General features: G+C 42.7%; 1 protein-coding gene across 2 annotated transcripts in view; it reads left to right on the top strand.

Moving 5' to 3' along the window:
- The window catches only part of GTF3C1 (general transcription factor IIIC subunit 1), a 74846-nt gene that overhangs the window by 18191 nt on the left and 38655 nt on the right, over positions 1-18000 (top strand). For both annotated transcript variants that reach the window (XM_075899171.1, XM_075899172.1), the window contains 11 exons: positions 16-131; positions 2365-2689; positions 3870-4081; positions 5550-5689; positions 7033-7186; positions 9215-9318; positions 10918-11099; positions 11749-12039; positions 14508-14653; positions 15605-15702; positions 17740-17836. In XM_075899171.1, coding sequence (XP_075755286.1) covers positions 16-131; positions 2365-2689; positions 3870-4081; positions 5550-5689; positions 7033-7186; positions 9215-9318; positions 10918-11099; positions 11749-12039; positions 14508-14653; positions 15605-15702; positions 17740-17836 — 1865 coding nt within the window. The remainder of the gene's footprint in view (positions 1-15; positions 132-2364; positions 2690-3869; positions 4082-5549; positions 5690-7032; positions 7187-9214; positions 9319-10917; positions 11100-11748; positions 12040-14507; positions 14654-15604; positions 15703-17739; positions 17837-18000) is intronic.

The raw sequence follows: 18000 nt of genomic DNA, 5'->3' as shown, positions 1-18000 counted from the left end.
TCCTCCCTAAAACAGTTGAAAGTAGAGGAACCAAAGGTATTTCTCAGGCAGAAATTCGATCGGCTATGAATGTGGGAAAGCTAGAAGCACGGATGCTCTGTCGTCTTCTAGAGAGATATAAAGTTGTCAAGGTAATGTCTTGTGGATCAAAATGAGATTAAATACAGTGTTGCAACTGCATAATCGTGGAAATAAATGATAACTTACTGGCCAAGTGAGAGCATATGCAAAATAATGAATAGAGAAGACAGTGTTTGAAAAATTAATTCAATATCAACTAGCCCATGGACTAATGTGCAGTTTTCTATAGAGTCTGGGTGTTGTGCTCAGCATTGCAATGCATGACTAATTTGAAGCCTAAATTTCATTTCTGAAATGGATTTAGGCAGGTTAGAGCCTAAATTCCATTAACAGTTGGGATTTAGATTCCTAAACATCTTAAATTCCTTTTGAAAATGAGATTTAGGCTCCTGAGTCTGCAATGCTTAGGGCAGCCATGACTAAATATCTTCAGCTATATAGGCCTAAGCCTACCTGCAAGCTGCAAACACGGATTTCCAAGCTATGCCCCTCTTTGCCACTCCCCTCCCCCAATTCTGAATTTCACCCATACATAGTAGGAGACCAAAAATGCCAACTGTTTGTAAATAGTACTGGCTCACCCAGATGGGAGAGTAGGGCTATGTCTACACTATGGGGCTTTATCAGAAAAAGATACGCAAAATGCACTCCTCAATTTGCACATCTTTTTCCAATATTTTTTTTGGAAGAGGCTTTTTCAAAATTTGGCCCATCTACACTGGGCCAAATTTTGGAAAAAACCCTCTTTCGGAAGAGCCCTTCTTCCTCGTGGGAGGAGGAAGACAGGGCTTTTGTAAGAGCACATTTGCTCTTTTGCAAAAAAAAAAAAAAAAAAAAGCAGAAGAGCAGATGCGTTCCCTGGATATGGCGGAGTTTTATCCCAGAAAAACCCGGTAGTCTAGACATAGGCTGGGAAAGAAATAATGGGAAATGAGTCTGACCCCGGTCCCAGAATTCAAATCACTTCCCGCTGAATACACAGGGAGAAAAGTCCCAGGATCTGTAGAACCTAGAAGTGAAGCAAAGCATCATGTGATACCCATAATGGATCATAGTCCCCATGTAGACACAGTAACATGTATTAGATCAGAAAACAGTTGACAGTGTGTACACAATCTGTGCACAGTAAACCCTCTGATGTAGATAAAAGTTTACTAGCTTCTGCTGAGGGATCTTGTCAAAAGGCCTTTTGAAATGTAAATAAATTGTTCACTGGTTCTCCTTTATCTGAATGTGTCACTAAAATGAACAAAGAATTCTACAAGATTAGCAGTACTTTATATTCCTTTGAGGAAGCTATGCTGGCTAAACTCTGTTATACCTTGATTTTCCAGTTTTTTTCTTGTTCTAGTTTTAAGTATCATTTTGATCAGTTTACCATATCATAAATTAATGGAGATTGCCTATCTCCTAGAACTGGAAGGGGCCTTGAAAGGTCATCTGGTCCAGTCCCCTACCTTCAAAGCAGGACCAAGTACCATCCCTGATGAATTTTTTCCCCAGATCCCTAAATGGCCTCCACAAGGATTGAACTCACAACCTTGGGTTTAGCAGGCCAATGCTCAAACCACTGAGCTATCCCTCCCCCGAATAAGGCTTACTGGAGCATAATTGCCTGGATCATCCCTAGAGCCTTTTTTAAGCATAGGTATGTTTGCTACCCTCTGACCCTTCAGTATAGCAGCTTTAGTAAGATTGGATGTAATTGTGTCCAGGAGATGGGTAAGATTTAAAAAACATCTGCAGTTTCTTTCTATAAGACTATAAAAGAGATATAAAAATGCTTCAGGACATAAACCAACCTTTCATTGATTGTGGTGGGGGCAGAGGTAAGAAGAAATTCCTTAAGTGTTCTGGGCTTTGTTACACCTGAAACATCTGGTTCTCGCTGCTGTCAAATCAGATAATGGAGTAGAAGGTCCCCCAGGACAGATCTACCCTTACAAGTCCCATGTTCCAGAGACATCTCAGAAAATTATAATTCTATAAGAGTATGCATCAAACTGATAAAAAACAAATACCTTGTTTTTGTTCAGATGTCTCTAATATAGAATAAGAGAAAATGTCTTGTTGTCTATACAGGATATAGAATTTTTATCTAAACTGAATGCTTTACTTCTTTTCCATGAAATATGAGCCCAGTTGGCCTATTTGTTTAAGAGTAGAGATTAAAGCTTCGGGAGATGGTGTGAGGAGCAATTTAGAATCTTGTTGGTCAAGGACAAGGATAATGGAGGGGGAGATGAAAGAATTTGCCAAAATAATGACTTTCGGTCCTCTTAGGGATTTATGGAAGATGAAGGTCGGCAGCGAACGACAAAATATATTTCACACGTTTTTGCAGAAGAGAGTGATTTAAACCGTCAGTTTGAGAGGGAGAAGGCCCGAAGTGAACAGTTAGCAACAGTCAGCTTGGCTCTAGTGCATGAAGACTCCCTGCCTGAGGAAGAACTGTCTCCTGTAGAAGACGATACTTTCCTCTCAGAGTCAGATAATGAAGAAGAGACAAAATACAGTAAGAAACGGGAAAAGGGAGTGAAGGCCAACTCAGATTCGCTGCTGAAATTGAGCTTCAGAGATGGCTCCAATCATTCAACACCAGCTAAAGGTATGGAATGGTTCTCTGCGGAGTCTGGCTTGCTCATGTAGGTTTTCCTTGAAGAAAATAAAGAGAACATCAAGCTTCAGTTTTTTAAACCTTCTGCAGCATAGCCTGCACCCTCTTCGTGGTGGTTCTCTCCCCAAAACTAACTACAGGCAGTCCCCGGGTTACATGGATCCGACTTACATCGGATCCCTACTTACAAACGGGGTGAGGCAACCCCGCACTAGCTGCTTCCCCCCCAGCAGACCAGGGAGACGCGAAGCTAGCGCCCCCCCCCAGCAGACCAGGGAGACGCGGAGCGGCTTTTCTCAGCAGACACCTCAGCTTGAGAATAAAGGACTGAGGGAAGTGAGGTGTGGGAGAATAAAACTGAGCTCTGGAGAAATGTTTGGCTAGAGTTTCCCCTACAATATGTACCAGTTCCGACTTACATACAAATTCAACTTAAGAACAAACCTACAGTCCCAATCTTGTACGTAACCTGGGGACTGCCTGTATATTGTTGAGGGGCAAAGGTGACATATTTGTTCCTCTTCCCACTGTCTCTCCCTTCTGCTGAGGTGTTGGAACACCTTCCTTGCCCTAAGGCTGCTAGATTCTTGGGAAACTGGTGGAGGGGTAGGGCACTTCAGTCCATCTCCCATAAGCTATGGGAAGGGGTTGCCTGACCTGCTATAGATTTACAGAGTGGCTGCAGGGGTGCTTGATGTGACTCCTGATCTTTATGTGCTCAGGGGAGGTTTCTCTCTGGCAAGACAGTCTTTGAAGCAGGAAACAAACTCTTCCCCTCCCTCCCTCTTCAGGCAGCAGCTGCTGACCAAACTAATCCTGTCTCCTGCTATCAGGCAGAAATCTACCTAGAGAGTCTTCTACTTCCAGTCAAAGCTGGGGAGGGGGACACATCACTTGGAAGCTATCAGTTTCCAAAATTCCTTCAAATAACATTTTAATTTTGAAGACCGAGCTTAGCTGTTTACTCTTCCTGAGCCTCCCTGTTTCCTACAGTAGCCTTATTGGACTGAAGATGCTTAAAGTATCTCTTGCTATACTCTTCAAGTGAGCCTGTCTGCAAGCCTGGGCTAGGTCCCTGTCATCTGGGGAATGGCTTGGCCATGGAGAAACCTGTAGGAACTGGACATTGAAGTGGCCGGCCTAACTGGACTTCTCTATGGTCTTAAATTAGGCTGCAAGTCCCAAACCACAAAGACCTCCATAAAGAAGCTGCCTTCTCCCTGCCTGCTTGAAGATCCTGACGAGCTCCCTGATGGCTTTGCAGAGGAGGATTCTAGTTTGGACACTCTAAAGCAGGAATCGTATCTCTCTCTAGCCTCCCATTCCTTAAATGAAGATGGGGATATGGCTGTCATTGAGGAGGTTAGACTTGAAGATCCTAAGGTAAGTTACTGCGGCATGGTACTTGCTGTTGTAGTATAGTTGCTTGATGTACAAAAATCTCTGCAACACTGGGCAGGTGACATGGTGATTTGTCATAGCTCAACCTCCAGCTACAATCCCTTTTGTTTCACATTGGTTATTTTGTCCCTTTGCTTCCCCATCTTCATGAACACATTCAGCCTGTTCAGTTTTAAGTTAGCAGCAGCCTAGTTAGGCAATGGAATGAGAAGATGGAACTGCACTCATAGAAGCTTCTCCATTGGCAGTCTTTCAGCTCTGGGAGCATGGAAGTGCCACTCCTTGCTTGCACACAGAGAGGGCTTCCTCCTTCAGTAGCTGTGCACGTTGATCACTCCTTGCCTAAAACACTCAAACAAGCATAGCCACATGTCTTTGGGTTAAAACGGAGGGAGGCTTGTAGGAAGAGCTAGCATGTGCTGGACCTAAAGTCATCCTGTAGTTTGAGTGGTAGATATCTGTGCTGTGGTGCTGAAGGTTCAGGATTCAAAACCTCATGATGATGCATGATTTGGGCATGGTGTGGTAGAAGACAGACCAGCTGTATAGGACACAAGCTTCAAAAATGGGGAAAGCTGGGTTTAGTTTTTTGCTCCACCACAGGTCACATTGTTCCTCAGTTCTCATATTCAGGATGGAATAAATAGTACTGCCCTGCCTCACCAGAGTACTGAGAAGAGAGCACATTTAAAGATGAGAGACACTCATATACTTTGGTGATAGAAATGTAGCCGTGTCAGTCTGGGGTAGCTGAAGCAAAATGCAGGACAATGTAGCACTTTAAAGACTAACAAGATGGTTTATTAGATGATGAGCTTTCATGGGCCAGACCCACTTCCTCAGATCAAATAGTGGAAGATCACAAAAAAGAAACAGTTTCTTGCCATTTTAACCAGAAAGGACACTCTCTCAATGACTTAACCACCTGCATTCTGCTACAAAGACCTTTTACATCTGCACTTGAAAGGGAATCCTCTGAACTGTCATTCATGTTAAAATTCGACACTCTCCAAAAAGGAATGAACAAACACTCAAGCTATCTTACGCATTACCAAGATAGCTTCCCCAATTATCACCTCTAATACCATTACTCACAAACATCCCACTCTCCCCACCTCTAATATCATCAATTCACAGACACTTACCTTCCTTCCTTGCCCCCCCCCCCCGCATCCCGCTCCTGTTCTGAAATGTGATGTCCTTTTCATATGTGTTCATTTTTTTTAATTGTATCCTTTGGTATATATGGTTGTGACTATTTTCTTCCACTATTTGATCTGAGGAAGTGGGTCTGGCCCACGAAAGCTCATCACCTAATAAACCATCTTGTTAGTCTTTAAAGTGCTACATTGTCCTGCATTTTGCTTCATATACTATGGTGATTTTGGGACAGACAGAAACTCCTTGAATTTGCACAGACTGAATCTCCTCTTTCCATGCTCTTCTCTAGAAGAACTCTGAGCAAAAGAAGGAAAAGCGGTCCAGAACCACTGCAGTGGAGAGATCTCATGAAACATACCGACTACTAAAGCGCCGAAATCTCATCGTAGAAGCAGTCCGAAACCTCCGCTTAATCGAAAGCTTGTTCACGTAAGACAGGGTCTGAAAGCTGATTACTTGTTTATTGGGAGCCTGAAACATTGTGATAGCTCTGCTTTGAAAGGTCTATGCACTTCCTTACATGCTGGTGGATCATGGTTTTCTAGTGGCATCATCTTCTGGACTGTAAGAATGCAGTTATTCACAGTTTCAGGGTAACTGCACCTTTTGACCCCCTCAGAGCCTCTAGTGACTAGTTCATCTCCTTACTGACCAGAGATATCAGTTTGCAGCCCCTTTATTCTTCACAGTGTTTATCCTGGCAGATCTGATTAAAGACCAGCCCTTGCATGTCACTTTCTTTGAGGGCTATTAACTGTATATGCCAGCAGCTACAAGTAACATGAGCAGATCACGTTTATTTTAGAAGTCTGACACAATAAACATATGAAACAATAAAAGGTCTAAACGCAATATACATTTGTTCAAATGATACCTGTGTATATTCCACACAAGGGTGCGGTAATATGCCATGCACTTGAGTCCAGAAGTGTTTCCTGGCTATGTTCGTTTACCCACCAATGCCGTGCATCTCCTTGTGAGCGCGTAAAAGGTAGCGTTGGTTGCTGCTTTATTAGTTCTCTTTTACTGCCTCTTGGCTTATGTTGGAATCCACTGTTCTTTCACGCTGTTTTTCTAAGGGTATGTCTACACTACCCTCCTATTTCGAAATAGGAGGGTAATGTATGCATACTGCAATTGCAAATGAAGCCCGGGATTTGAATTTCCCGGGCTTCATTTGCATAAGCCGGGCGCCGCCATTTTTAAATCCCGGCTGGTTCGAACCCCGTGCCGTGCGGCTACACGCGGCACAAACTAGGTAGTTCGAACTAGGCTTCCTAGTTCGAACTACCGTTACTCCTCGTGGAATGAGGAGTAACGGTAGTTCGAACTAGGAAGCCTAGTTCGAACTACCTAGTTCGTGCCGCGTGTAGCCGCGCGGCATGGGGTTCGAACCAGCTGGGATTTAAAAATGGCGGCGCCCGGCTTATGCAAATGAAGCCCGGGAAATTCAAATCCCGGGCTTCATTTGCAATTGCGGTATGCCTACATTACCCCGCTAGTTCGAACTAGCGGGGTAGTGTAGACATACCCTAAGAGAGTAACTGCCACTTGTAAATAGGTATATACCACACTGCAGCTGACGTATGTTAGCCACTGTTTCTGAACATGTCACAATGTGTCTTCTAGAAAATTTTGGTGACCAAATGTTCTTTCAGGCAGTGACGAATGTAGCTTTCAAATCTGGAGTGAGCAGCCTGCAGCAGCTTTGGTGAAAGGTGAAAAACAGAATTAATTTTGACCATAGATTCACTCTAGGTTTTGCATCCTAGGCTTCAGAAAATGATCATGGATCAGGAGAAACAAGAAGGTGTTTCCACCAAATGCTGCAAGAAGTCCATAATTCGACTGGTACACAAGCTTTCCCAAGAAGGGCTCCTCAGACTCTACCGCACAACAGTCATTCAAGATGGCATTAGCAAAAAGGTAACTTGTTGCACTCTCAGTCTCTGCTGCTGGAAACTGTGGCAGCCAAAATAGCTTCTGATCCTGAATATATTGAACACCTTTTGGGCATTTTTTAATTTAGAACTAAATTTTATAAGATTGGTAGATTTCTCAATATATTATATTAAATCTTCTCCGTTGTGGCCACACATCAGACATTCGTTGTGGAAAATCTTTGTTTTATTAGTAATACAGGAAACCGTTGCCATTCGTGGTAGGGATGTGAATGGGTAACCAGTTGCCTAGGAGCAACCTGAGGGAAGAGAGCTGCTCCAGCCCCACCAGGATCCGGCTGGGGGCTACCTACCAGGCTGGAGTGGTCCTCCTCCCAGGATCGCGCTTAGTTGGTTAACTGGTCAAATGTTAGATTAACTTCACGTTTAATCAGTTAGCAGATTAATTGGGATTTTGCATCCCTTATTTTCAATGGGTGCGTTCCTGGCACCACTGTGAACGGCAAAATCTGCAAATACTGGGGACCACAGTTCCCAGCCCCAGCAGTGAGCTTCCCACAGCTCCTGAACTCACTGCGGCTCCCGGCAGCTGCCTCCCTTCCAGGCTAGGATAGGCAAGACGTTGCAAATACAGAGAATCGCAAACTGCAAGGGTCTACTATACCCCCTAAAAAAGCTACCCAGAAATTATACTCAGTAAGTTGAGTCTCCTCCTGATTAGTGCTTGAAGCCGCCCAGTGATACTTCATTCGGTAACTGGTTTGTCTTGGTAACTTCAAACTGTCAAATGATTCTCCTTTTTTTAGTCCTCTCTTGGCAAGTAAGAGTAGATGAAAACATTGTAAATTAACTTTTGGGGCTGAATTTTCCCAAGCTTGATCTTTGTCCAAAATTGTGTTTATTAAGCTTAAATAAAATCTCTGTGTCTGTTCTCGAGTTTCGTGGAGATAAAAGCAAAGTCTTTAATTTGAAATAATTATTGGAACTTCCTTCATACAACTCAAACCTGGTGCCTGCCATGTGAACAGGCCTCGGTGAGGAGTGTGTACACAGCTAAGAGTGAAAATTACTGTTTGATAATGATCCACTGAAAATTACCTGCTGCACGTGTACAGTAGAAAGTTTGTGAAATCTGAGAGAAGTCCTCAAGGTGCACTCCTTTTAATAGGAATTCATTGGTCTTATGAACTTTTGACGTTTTTCATACACTTTTCAGCTTGTTACTAGTATTCAAACCCCGCTCGGACCATTGTGACCATCTACTCTCATCTCCTGTATATCACAGGTCAGAGAACTTCCACAAAATAATTCCCAGAGTGAAGCTTTTAGGAGAAGCATCCCATCTTGATTTTAAAAATTGTCAGGGATAGAGAATCCACCATGACCCTGGATAAATTGTTCAAATAGTCATTTACTCCCACAGTTTAAAAATTGCACCTTATGCTGCCTTAAATGTGCTGCCCTGCTTGGTTATGTTCCCCTATATATATTTATGATGTTTTAAAACATCATACAGGTTTCAGCATTTGAGGCAATTTTAATTGCTTTTTCTGTCTTTATTTTTTCTTAAAACCCTAGGAAGCATTCCTAAATGTATATGTAGTATGAGCCACACCTACCTGTTTTGTTTCTCTGTCTGCCTCTGGATATTAAGCCTCACGGGGGCACTCAAATCTGAGGGCAGCTCCTGTATCTCCTTTCCTTTTAGTAGTTGGCTCCTTGCCCCTGGGTCAAATCCTGCTTCTGTTGAAGACCGGGAGAGTTTTGGCAGTAACTTCAGTTGGACCAGGATTTCAACCTGGCCTCAGCTGCTTTCACTGGCTGCTTTTAACAGTGTAAAGTCCAAATGAGACAGCTGGAAACAACTGCACGAGCCCTCTGATCATGGATCTTCAAGTACTCTGAAGACCACAACTTGGGAGCTGTTAGAGTAAAACAGAGAGGCTGTGCAGGGCATCAGATAATACTGCTTTTGTATGGTGATTAATTTCTGTTTGCTCTGAATCAGCATAAGTAAACCTCCTCCATGCACTCCTGTTTTGACCTTGTACAGGTAGAGTTTGTAGTTCATCCTTCAGTGAATCCTAATGACCCCTTGGTGAAAAGTGCCATTGAACAAGTGCGTTTCCGGATCTCCAACTCAAGCACAGCAAACAGGCAAGTGACAAGTACTGTTTACATGACTCCAGTATTTAGTATTTGCAGCCTGAGATTCCTGTAATTTCTATCCTGTTTATTTCCTTAGCTGTGCCACCATGTAAGTCATAGGGAATGCATGGGGCAATTCTGAGTTACGTCCTGGAGTTGTGTTTTATTATTTATCTCTACATTGGTCTCTGGTGCACTGAGCTGAGCCACTCAAACAATGATGAGTTTTGAAGTATTAGCTTCACTTTGTGTGGAGAAACTGAGACACAGAAATGTAAGAGACTTGCTCAAGATTAAACAACAAGTCTAATAGAGCCAGAAGTAGAATGTGGATCTCTTGAATCTAAAGCCTTAACTCGGACTAACCTTGTAGGCCTAACAGCTTTGATTTTTCAGTAGGTCTGTCTGGTATCAGTGTCACCTGCACTAGCAAGTTTTAGGGACAGGTCTCAAGTAAAGATCTTGCATTTAAAGATCTTGTATCTAAACAGATTATTGTAAAGAGGCATGTGAAGTCTGCTTTCTGTTTTCTGTTCAGAGCTACAAATGTCTCATGGCCGATACTGTTCGCTAGCTCAGTGGTTATCTGTATCCTTTTGTTTCAATATAGACAGCCTCCCTCTGAGCACTTCTTGCACATTCACAAAATCTACTTGACAGCCTCTTGATTGCTTCCCTCTCCGGTCACATGCACACAAAGTCCAGCTTGTGGCAGCACGTGAGGGTCTCTGCTTCCCACACACACACACACACACAGACACACACACTCCTTTTGGGGGCTTGTACCTTCTTGAAATCACTGAGGACATTTCCCTGACTACTTCCCCCATCACCCGGGGGCCATTTCCTCTGCATACATGTCACAAGAAGTGGGAGAGGCATCCCTCCTAGCTTCCATGACACACCCCTATCCGGGGACTTGAGGTGACCCTGGCCCTGATACTGTATCAACTGCGGCGAGAGGTGTCTTCAACAGGTTTCCACCTCAACACTTCCTACCCCTTGTGTGGGAAGCACGGAGTCCTGTTGCTACCTTCCCATTCGAGACTCACATTCCATTTAACTAGCAGGCTCACGCTATTGAGTGGAGGAGTCTTATTTTACAATCTTAATCATTTCTCACTTACAGCTCTTGTTTTGTATATTGTAGGAGGCCATTTCTATCCTCTGGAGAATCACAGCCTCCAGCCGGCGCACCTTTTATTACTCACTGCACCACTCTCCCCTATAGAAGCTTCTAGATGATGCTCCCTGTGCTTGAAATGACTCTTCTCTTGTAGCAGTTCTAAGGGATTGTCCTGGTGGCTTTGGGAATGGTGTTCTGTGCAGCCGACACCATTAGCCATTCAGTGAAATCCTTTTGTTCTTTGCAGATAGACTCACATCCTTCATCAGGAGACCCCCTCACTATTTCCCTTGTGTGAGCAAACATGCAAACCCCTTTTCCTCAATATTGATTTGCAAAGAGAGGTGTTGGTCTTGCTTTTGCATGAAAATTTGTAGACCAGTGGCTGTCACCATGGCTGGTGATTGTTTGCAGAATTAATTATATTAGCGCCCTGTCTGACTTTACCAATGTGCTGATATTGCTGTGTGGCTTTTATATAGGATTAAAGTTCCCCAGACACCAACATCCCAAGAGCATTTAGAAGAAGATAGCCTGGGGCAAGAGTCTGCTGTATCCGGGGAAATGCAAGGAACCTCTCCTAATGGTGAAAATAATGGGCAGGCAAGGAAAACTGATGAGAAAATGGGCATAATGCAGCTAAAAAATTATCACCCTGTTACAGGTAAATCTCATTTCTATTCCTCCAACTAGAGTAACCTTTCCATTTCTCAGATATATTATGAGAGAGCTTCACATTTCAGATTTGTGTCCTGAGTGCAACTCCGGTGGTAACTTCCTAGGCTCAGTGTGCTGAAGCCACTGGCAGTAAAATGTAGTTGCTGCTAGTGAATGTGTTTCTTTTCTGCATCATTAACAATTTTGCCATTTCCATCTAGTTTTGCCATTTCTTTTGTTTATGATGCACTTAAAAATTCCTCCTTGCTGTCCTTGGTCCTGCCAACCAGGAATTCTTTCCCAGTGTCTCTTAGCTTTCCTTATCAATTTTCTGCAGTTCATAACTTCTGATTTTTATTGATTGCTGTATCTTCTCCTTTCTCATGTTTAATATGTATTGCTTTTTTTATTTCTAATTGCTTCCTTCAATTTGCCTCTTAACCAGAAAGGGCAAAGTTCTCCATATTTGTGATTGTGGCTTTTTGGTCATCTGATGAGCTCCTCTTAACTAGCGTCCAACTTTATGCACATTTGTGTGACTTATTTTTCCTCCCAATCAATTTAGCTTATAATTTTCCTCAGTTTTAAGGAATTAGCCATTTTATCTTTTTAATCTATTTTGTCTTTGCATTCCCTGGTTCATCTTTTTTCCACAGTTCCAGGACTTGGGCGTTCCCTTGGTTTTCTTCCCAAAATGCCTCGTTTAAGAATGGTCCACATTTTCCTCTGGTACTTAATTTATGGACATCCTTTAAATGGGCAGCGAAAGAAAGCAAGCTGTGATGGTGAGAAAAGAGGCAGCTTGCAGGGACTGGACACACACACTGTTATAACTCAGACCCATCCAAGTGCATCAGGAGACCATGAGGCTGCACCAGAAACTACATGCATGGAGAGTCAAGAAGTCCCTACACGAGAGTCTGAAGTGGATTTGTGTAGTGAGACAGGTAAGAACTGGCTCCCCATCATGCTCGCACTGTGTCTACTCTGGGAATTCTTGGGGTGATGGGCGAGGGGGGAATACTGACCACTTTTAATGCCAGCTACTTAATGAGCACGCTCCAAAATGTTGTTTCGGTTGCTTGTAACGCCACCTCCACAAGGCTTGATAAGACACTGGCCCTCATTAAAGGATTGGTTCTGCCATGTTTTAGAATTTCACACTTCAGCTGTGGATGCTGTAGCCATGATTAAAATGTGAGGCACATATTGCAAATGGAGAGCATGTACTTTTGCCAAACTAAAAAAAAAAAATTGCGGGAGGGGGATTTCTCCAAAATGGTCCCAGCTGGGAATCAAGTGTATTTTAAAAAGCTGGTGGCCTATGGACACTGGTTTGGAACCTTAACTAATCACTCCTGTTGATTACTCTTCGTTGCCGTTTCTGTAAGGCGCCGTAGGGGGGCATGGTACTTTGCGTAGAGTAGAGAAATAGCCTGCATCCAGAGGAGCTTGTAGTTTGAATTTCTCTCTCTCTAACTGGCCCAGCCAGAGTACAGTACGCCAATTGAGTGGGTAAAAAAGAAATTGGAGGAATGAATGAGCAGGAGTTGACTTTGGTCAAATACTCTCTTTTCTCTACCTGCTGATGGTCCTTCAGAGTGGGACCATTGAAGGAGACTGAACCAGGAACAGGGAACAGATTCTTTATATTCCACCCCACAGACTAGTTTGGAAGGCAAAAATCATGGAATTATCTGACTGCCTTTATCCAGAGATCATAGAGATGGTGAGCGGCTCAACTTCTCACTGTGTCAAGGAGAGAAAAGCACATGTTCTGGGCTCCTGGTAGAACACTCTGAATCAATCTTGAGGAAGCACTCCCCTCCCAAAAGCAGAGTTTTCAGGTGCTGGAGTCCTGAATCTGCCCCCAAAAAAGTGGTGTCACCTGCTCATTCCCAGTCCCGGCTGCATAGCTCAGAAATTTCGGTTAAAAAAAAAACAAAATAAAAAATGCTTCATCTGTTTAAGTGTGCAGTCCCTGCCTCCTCTTTCTGATGGATTTGGGGCTGCTGTGTTATCCCCTCTTTTCTTCACTCCAGCACCGCATGGCCTTGGGGAAAAGCTACAGGGAGGAACCAGTCAGAGGCTCTAGGAGAATCTGCTACTGTTTTTACTAAACTTTTTCTCTACCTTGTGCTGATTTTCTTTTTTTCTTTTTAATTTTCTTTTTTATTCAAACCCTTCTCTCCCCATTCCTCAGTTTGGTCACCTCAGTTTCACTTCATACTTGCCCCCTTAACTTCTCCCCTGGCCTGTCTCCTTCACCCCCTTCCCTTCAATGCCACCTCTGCTATAGCTTATCCCCTCCAAACTAACCCTGCCCTACACTCCCCCTCCCCAAAATCATGAAACTAACATGACTTATGCTGCCATCGCATTGTTCGTAGTGCACATGTGTTATAGCCTTTTTCCCCTTCTTCTCTCTCTCTTTATTTAGATTATTAACTCTAAAGGGCATGGTGTCTGCTACTGTTTGGCTGTGTCTAAACTTGCCAGCTGTCTACACTGGCCACTTGAATTTCCGCAAAAGCACTGATGATCTCATGTAAGATTGTCAGTGTTTTTGTGGAAATACTATGCTGCTCCCGTTCGGGCAAAAGTCTTTTTCCGAAAAACTTTTGCTCAAAAGGGCCAGTGTAGATGACAGAGATTTGTTTTCCGCAAAAAAGCCCCGATCGCAAAAATGGCCATCGGGGCTTTTTTGCGGAAAAGCGCGTCTAGATTGGCCATGGACGCTTTGCCGCAAAAAGTGCTTTTGCGGAAAAGCGTCCTGCCAATTTAGACTCGCTTTTCCAAAAATGCTTTTAACGGAAAACTTTTAATGCTTTTAACGGAAAACTTTTCCGTTAAAAACATTTCCGGAAAATCATGCCAGTCTAGACGTAGCCTTTGTGTATAGTGCCTAATACTATAATAATCGTGATTGTTTACTGTAATAATCTAGATCACCTGGAACAGAGTCCCTGGATCTCAGTCTGTGGAAAGAGAGTGGTTTCTCTCTCTTCCAGCTTCCCTTTAGAGGCATCTTTGAGAGAGACAGGGAATTGAATGTGCCTTGAGATTTTGAGAATGCACTGGGTAAAAGGGATGGGGGAGAAGGGGTGTGAATGGGTGGCTGCTAGGTAGGGAGCAAAGTGTTTGGGCATAACCCACCAGTTCACTACCTGAGTTCAGGAAGCTGATTTTCCTAAATGTCAGTTATTCCATAATTCGCCTGGCAGGAATTAGTGCACTTCCCTCTGGAGCTTCTGGTAATGGATATTGACTAAAACAGCATAGGAGACTAGGTGGACCATGCTTTGCTGTTCCTATGTTTGTTTACATGTGGACCTGGTGTCAGATTTCCAGTATTTCACTGGTCCCCTAATCATTTTGTTCCCTCTGTGAGTCTAAATCAGCATCCTTTCTCTAGTGTATGTGAATGATACTTCGTGGATGCGCTTCGTCCCTCCTCTCCCAGCTCACAGGGAATTTGGGTATGGCTGGGCTCTTGTTAGTGACATTCTTCTTTGCCTACCCCTCTCCGTCTTTGTCCAGATAGTGCAAGTCAGCTACAAGGTATTGTGCCTTCATTTTGCAATTCATATTCCATATGATGTAATGTGTGGTGCTATTAAGAGTAGTTTACAAAGCAGCAGATGTGTGTAGTATGTATTATCTGCTTAAGACCATGTAATCCATTTCAGGTGGTAGTCCATGGAAATTTAACTGCAGTGTTTGCCAGTTTGATTTCGAAAGAAAATAATCATTCCAAGATGAGCAGCTCTATTGATTCTAGTGCTATTGATTCTAAGGGCATTAATTTGCATGAAAATTACTGAAGACTTCATAGAGCTCTGCTCTTGCCTGGTAAAATTAATTAACACGACTAATGATTAGCCACGCTGTATGCACTGGCAATTCATCAAGTCCAAGGCCAAAAGGAACCATTTGATTATCTACTGATCACCCATATATCCTGTTCTGGGGGAAGTTCTCTGGAACATTTCCTAGAGCTGATCTTTTACAAAACATCCAATCTCTGTTTAAAAGTTGTCAGTAACGAAGAAGCTTCCTCTACCATCGGTAAATTGTTTCATGGTACACCTCATTTTCAGTCTGAATTTCACTAGTTTTAGCTTCCAACCAGCTACTTCGATCGTGTTGTTCCTTTGCTGGCTACATTGAAGAGCCCACTATAAAATATTTGTTCCCACTTATAGGCAAAGCAAGTCATCACTTAACTTTTTTTTTTTCTCAAGTTAAATGGATCAACTCCCTGAATCTATCACTATAATAGTTTCTAATCCTTTAATTGTTCTCATGGTACTTCTCTGAACCCCCTCCAATTTATCAAGCTGCTTTTTTTTGGTGCTGGTATTTATTATATTAAAAAGCCCCTAATTTCTGAAGGCAGTCGTCATACTTGACTGTGCCTTCTTTGAAGACTAGCTAATTACTACTCAATGTGCTGATGACATTTCAGTCAATTTTCACATTTTAATAAACTTAGTGTCAAATATTTTTTAGGTGGATGGTCTTGAAGATTTTTTAAACAATCCTCTAAAAAAACACATACTGATCAGATTTCTTCCGAGGTCAGTCCGACAGCAGCTTCTTTATAAAAGGCAAGTACCTGTGGTGGCAAGATGGGTCAAACCAAGCAGTTGTGGGGAAGAAGTGATGGTGTTGATTGTTCTCCCAAAGACCAACTATGTACATTCTCTGTCCAGAAGGATTTTATGGTCCAAAAGTTGAAAAACAGGCCAAAGGATGGGGGAGGAAGAAGAAAGCAACATTTGGGTAAAGTGATTGGGGGCTTGGAATGTCGTCCATGTTGTCAGAGAGAGAACACATTTTTAGAAATTGATGTGGTCACTGGGGAAGCATTGCAACAGGCTGATCAAATTTGATCTGGGCTCATTCAGAATATCAGATGGTTCAGGATGCTTGATCAGTGAAAGAGCAGTGCTTATTGGCTAGCACTCTAGGTTGGAAAGTTCACCTTATGACACGCTGTCTTGTTTCTTCCCAAACAAGAATATCCTGAGTTGGCAATGAACACGTCAAAGAGTGGCACAGGCAACTTGACATCTGCAAAGTTTCTTACATTTTAATAAAAAGCAATGTGAGCGAACAGATTTCATCATGTATCAACCCACCACAAGTCAGCAGGGTTGGAACCTTTAGCTGCCCAGCACAAACTTCTGCCATTTGAACAAATGGATTGATGGTAGCACTAGCAGGCTGGTATCCTCTGTGAGCCAGCCAGCCGAGGAGGCTCAGACAAACATTGCTGGTGCCTATGCAGCAGAGGAATGCTGAGACTTGAGAATATGGGTTCTGTTCTAAATTCTTGAGTTTAATCTCTAATGGTTCCTAGTCTTCTCCCCCCCCTCCATCTCCACTCCAGACCAGCATATCTGCTTGTATCACACCCATCCTAGCTTTCTGCTCATCACATCTGCATTCTAATCAGGTAGCTTCCTTTTTCCTCCAAGCTTCTTGGGCACCAGCGTGGGAAGTATTGAGAGCAAAACAAAAACACTCTTCCTGCTCTCTGTTCTGTGCTTGGCACCATAGCAGTCTGCATGAGCTTGGAGGAGCAATAGCAGGGAATGTACTTCTTGGCTTCTGCAGGCCTTAACAGGAATCTATTTAGGGCAGATGAAAATTTGAGAGATTTTTAGCTGCCACTCTCAAACAAATCTCTACTGTGCATATGGAACGTGGTTGTTTTTTTTTTTTTTTTAAGAGGCTTATGACTTGCCAAATTTGGGTGGGTCTTTATGGAAACACTAGAAAGCACCTTTCTGATCTCAGCAGCCCCCTCTGACAAATTCCAAGTTCATACTGCAATCTTTGGAGACACTAGAGCAGTGTTTCTCAACCTTATTTTATAAAGTATCCCCTTCTCAAAAAAAATTATAAGTGCCCCCAGTACCTTCAGTTTTCAGACACACAATTATTTCCTACCATTGCAACACATTTGTTTAAACAACTTAATTGTAGCCGGGCAGGTGATGAAATTTTTGGGTATAAAAAATACAAAAATAATAAAACGCTGTAAAACTTTAAAACACAAATTCACTTTTCTCCAAATGTCAGCTGTGTTGACGTACCCCCCCCCCCCCCCTCCCCCAGACTTCTCTTGAGTACCCCTAAGGGTATTCGTACCACTGGCTGAGAAACACTGCACTAGAGTGTGTCAATGAAACAGTCTGTAAGATTTTTTTTTAACATGGGCTAAAGAATGTATTTTTTCCTAACCTTATGCTTGGTTGCAGCCAGTTTTATTGAAGCTTTCCAAAAAATTAAGCCTCCACAAGATATCTGTCATGAAATATTTCAGCCTGAATGATTAGTTTGGCAAAGTGAGAAAAAACTGAAAACAGGGTCGGAAAGTGTCAGGCAACCTTAAGGTGTGGATCATTGCCAGGTCCTCCCATCCTACAGCGTACATGCAATTCTGTCAGTTCTGATATAGCAGCCAGGTGTCTTCTCTTTCCAAACTACAGTGAAATGATCTGCTGGATCATTTAAAGTCTATTTAACGTTGTTCTTGCTGGTGCCTGTTTTTACAGGTTAGTGTAAATTGGTGATATGTATCACATCTGTTTAATTTGTCATGAATACTAAATGTAACACATCTATCTATGTTACAGGAGATACATCTTTTCAGTGGTGGAAAACCTGCAGAGGTTATGTTATATGGGGCTGCTGCAGTTTGGTCCAACCGAGAAATTCCAAGATAAAGATCAGGTAACTTTATTGAAAACTTGAATATTACTGTCCTCTTTGTTCTGGTGATGATAAAATAAAAGATTTCAAATTTGCGATGATCTTAAATAGTTGGCTTTGGTATAAGATGCATGGATTTATGCCCATTATTTTGGAATGAAACTCCTCAGACATTGAGCCAGATT

Source organism: Pelodiscus sinensis, chromosome 16 (genome assembly GCF_049634645.1).
Source record: "Pelodiscus sinensis isolate JC-2024 chromosome 16, ASM4963464v1, whole genome shotgun sequence".
NCBI lineage: Eukaryota > Metazoa > Chordata > Testudines > Trionychidae > Pelodiscus > Pelodiscus sinensis.
Note: the sequence above shows the minus strand (reverse complement) of the source record. Positions and strands in the feature narration are given on the sequence as shown.